A 4,041-nucleotide genomic window follows, 5' to 3' on the forward strand; every position below is an offset into this window, starting at 1 on the left:
ACTTCTCCTTTTTATCGAATCCTGAGTGCGCAGGGTCCAAGGGGATTTTCTCCAAAAAGATTTATGTCATGCTTTCCTATTACTAATTTTTGGGACCCTCCTATTCCTTCACTCGCGTGGTCTCATTGACGCAACCTTGGCCAGCGTCATCCTCCAAGTGGTCGGAGGGCACGGTTACGAGGTAGCCCTCGTGAATGAGACCGTTCAATCCCTCGACCGTGTTCTGGGAACATGCGACCGAAGGATAAGAGGATTCCCTATCCTTTTATAAATTTGGCTTCAAAGCCACACAAGCCCCCTTGGTCTAGTATGCCCGATTATGTATTTTAATGGCCCGGAGTCGATTATTTCTCGATTCCTACCACTCGTACGTGTGGAAGAATGTAAGATTTTCGAGTGGACAAAGATTTTTCGTGAAATAGCATCTAGGGGCTTTAAGTGGCATGTAATGTGGATGCCACTCGGACCCATGACCCTCAGGTGTCCCGATTTTTATGGAGTCCCACTCGTGAGTCATGCGGGGTCCACTACTTATTTTCTGGTACGAGTAGTGAAGCAGCTCAACGGCCTACAGATGGTCCCCGAGGATACGGCGCGAACTAAATTCGAACATACTTGGCGGGAGGACCAAACGTCCGTAGATCGCCAAAGTAGTATCGAGCAGGTCTTGGCCGCGTGGCAAACCGTGATCACCAAACGTCATACTTCCCCGAGCATCCGACCCATGAGGAACGAGATTTCCAAGCTACGGAGGAATACGTCATTCGCTTCTATCGATGGGGTCCAGAAGCACATGAGGATCTTGCCAACTCTCCACAAGTCGAAGCTAACAGAGCACTCGGGACATCTCCCACCCCAAATATGGCCATCCAAACCGAGCTTACTAGCCTCAGAGCCGAGAGAGATCGTTTTCGCCTGGAAGTCGCAGAAAAGGACGAGCAGCTTATTGATCAGCGTCAACTACAGAGGAAGCTCGCCCAAACCCGCGTCGAGCTACAGAGGCGCGATCAGGAATTGGCGCGAGCGAACGCCGCTTTGGAGAGGTCCAGGAAAAAGGTCCGTGGAGGTCTACACGCATCCTAGGATAGACAACTCCGCTAGGCCCTTGCCTGGAATCGGTGCTTCCCATGGCGACGGTCGCTTGCACCTCGGGTGCGGTGGAAGACCGATTTAGGATTATCTTTTCAAAATTTGTATTGTACTTTGAACCCTTTTGAGTCAATACGAATGGCCGCATTAATTTTGAAAATTCATGCATTTCATGCATCCAATCTTTTATTCATTGCTTTGCATGTCTATTTTAAAGAGAATTTCCTTACATCGAAATTCACACAGTCATGTAATAGGTGTTAACAACTGGCGGCGCCCCATCGGTATCCCACAAGTTTCCAGTCAATAATGGCAGAGGAAAATCAACTTGCTGCCTTCGAGGAGAACACACCACCAACGCCGGTTCATTCTCAACAGCCCACGATGCACGTGCCGCCGCTACTGACCCCTGCAGGCGTACCACTGGCATATCAGGGAGCTCCTTCGACTCATCTCCCGCCACCTGCGTCTTCGGCCACACCCCCGACATATTCAGGAGCGCCTCTCCCGCAAGCCCCACCACCGATAGTGCAGGCGTCATCTGCATCAGATGATCGTGTGCGCATTGCACTGCTCGAGAGCACAATCAATCAACTAGCCGCAAACATGGCCACCAATATGGCTGAGCTTATGGCCCTACTTAGAGGCCCAAACTGTGCTTCATCGAGCTCCACCCCGCCTCCAGGGTATGAGCCAGTGGTCGATCCGAACCCATGGGCCCCGTCGACCTTTGTTCCCGAGAGTAGAGATGAGCCCACCCCGACGACAGTGAACACACCTGCGGCCTATCCGGTTAACAATCTCTCGGCACTGCCCACTTTCTCGCACTCGTCTAACGTCACGGCTGTCGCTCTTTTCCCATAAGTAGCAGCATCAAAACCGCCTATGTTCGTGCCCCCACCTGTCTCCGCGCCGGTCCTAGCTCCGATCTCGACGGTCCCGCCGCCGATAATGTTCTCGCCTACGACCGCCCAGGCTCTTGCTCACACGACTGAATATTTCCCCTACCAAGCTCCACAACCCCACATCGGCCTCCTTTACCAAACTCCTCCTCCCATAAACATCACTTACTCTGAGCAGGAGCAGAAAATGAAGAAGATGGAAGAGACTATCAGGCCTTCCAAGTTAGTGATCTTCGACATGGCACTAGTTATCTAGATTCAACTCTCTTCCCAGGGATGTAGCTATCCCCGAAGGTCAAAATGCTTGACTTCCAAAAGTACAACGGAACTACAGAATCGCGACACCATCTCCGCCACTATCGCAGAAAGATGCTCAAATATTGGGACTATGAACAATTCGTCATTGCCACTTTCCAAGAGAGCCTATTAGGACCATCTCTCAACTGGTTCATGTCGCTCCAAGCGGAAGACATCCCCTCTTGGACCGAACTGTCCAAGAAGTTCGCTGAACAGCATCAGTACAATATGGAGATGCCTTCATCTTTCCTCGAGCTGAGCACAATGGAAATGGAGGAGGGTCAGAAGTTCGAGCAATACGCCACGAACTGGCGTTCGGAAGCAGCGAAGCACTTTTCCCCCATTTGCGAGGCACAACAAATATAGATGCTCTACGGGACACTCATGGGGGCCTACTACTCTCATCTTATGGGTCACAAGTCCTCGTTTTCAGAGATGATTACGGCCGGGAAGTAGGTTGGCTTAGGCATCAAGCTCAGGATGATAGAGGGCCCGGCAAAGAAAGGGGAAGGAGAGTCCTCGAGGAAGACCGCCACAGCAACAGCCCCTACTAACAGCAGAAGGGGCAAGGAGGTCTCGGTCAATGCCGTCAATCTGGGGCATCATGCGCTGCAGCAGTACTTGGTGAGCTTCACGCCCGCACCATCTACTACCCCCACGTATGCTCCACCGCCTTCGCACTATCTATCTCAACTCCCGCTCAACCGGTTTATTACTCGGCCCCACCGGCCGCACTTTCATCAACCCCGCAACAAATCGTTCATCACTACACTCCTGCTCCTCCTCAAACCCCACAGTACAGGCCCCCAGCTTCGAGAGCTCCTCAGCCAGTGCAATAGGCCCCAACCCCACTGGGTCAACAAGGTGGCATATCGCAACCTCGGCAACGTAAGCAGTTCACGCCCCTGCCTGCACCACTCTCTCACATATATCAGCAGCTCCTCGCGGGCTACAAGATCCAACCAATAACACATAATCCTTGTTTTGACCCGACCAACCAGGATTAGAGTCGGCGCTGTGAATATAATCAGGGCGTACTCGGCTACACCACCGACAACTATTGGAAGCTGCGGGAGAAAATCCAACAGATGATTGATGATAAGAAACTTTTTTTCAACGCCGTCAGACCTTCGAATGTGCAAGCAAATTCCCTCCCTAATCATGAGTCGAGCTCGGGACCCACTATCAACATGATCAGCGTCTATACTATAGGGGAGTACGAGACCAAACATTGAGATAATTTCGGTAATCAAATCTCGATTGAATATCATGGTAAGTAAGAGTAAGATCATGACCACGTGTGCTAGTTTCGATATGATAGGCCCATGAACAACTTCCGTTGACTTCGGTCAACCCGATTATAGGAAATAATCCTGAGAATAGTCAATGTGGATCATGAGAACACACAAGGGTTGGATCGATCGAATAGGCTTGGTCATGTAAGATGGATAGGAAGTGGGCCCATTGAAGGCCCAAATAATGGGTGAGTCCATCTCATATGCCCAATGGAATTAAATTGATTTGATCCATTTCACAAATTTCAAGATACATACGAGTGCGTGGATTGCGACCTAATAACTCGACAATTAATGAAAATTTAACAAACCCAAGTAGACTGAGTACCAATTCTCGAACAATCGAGAAAATTCGATTAATAGAATCCCCGAACTCAAAATTCCTTGATACTATGACCTTATTGAACCTAGGTGGCAGTATCTCGTACCAACCTAGACGCAGGCAACTTACGAGCCTA

The 4,041-nt window shown here is 50.2% G+C and overlaps 1 protein-coding gene across 1 annotated transcript; it reads left to right on the forward strand.

Annotated features, from left to right (window-relative positions):
- The first annotated feature begins 1,398 nt into the window (after positions 1-1,398).
- LOC116200385 (pollen-specific leucine-rich repeat extensin-like protein 3) lies at positions 1,399-1,953 on the forward strand. Its single transcript, XM_031531234.1, has one exon. It carries the CDS (start codon positions 1,399-1,401, stop codon positions 1,951-1,953), a length of 555 nt encoding a protein of 184 aa, XP_031387094.1.
- Positions 1,954-4,041: the final 2,088 nt, after the last annotated feature.

The sequence above is a fragment of the Punica granatum genome, chromosome 3, assembly GCF_007655135.1.
Source record: "Punica granatum isolate Tunisia-2019 chromosome 3, ASM765513v2, whole genome shotgun sequence".
Classification (NCBI taxonomy): Eukaryota; Viridiplantae; Streptophyta; class Magnoliopsida; order Myrtales; family Lythraceae; genus Punica; species Punica granatum.

What these genes read in the sequence shown, in the direction of transcription:
- LOC116200385 (XM_031531234.1), top strand. Translation starts at nt 1,399, where the DNA reads ATGGCAGAGGAAAATCAACTTGCTGCCTTCGAGGAGAACACACCACCA.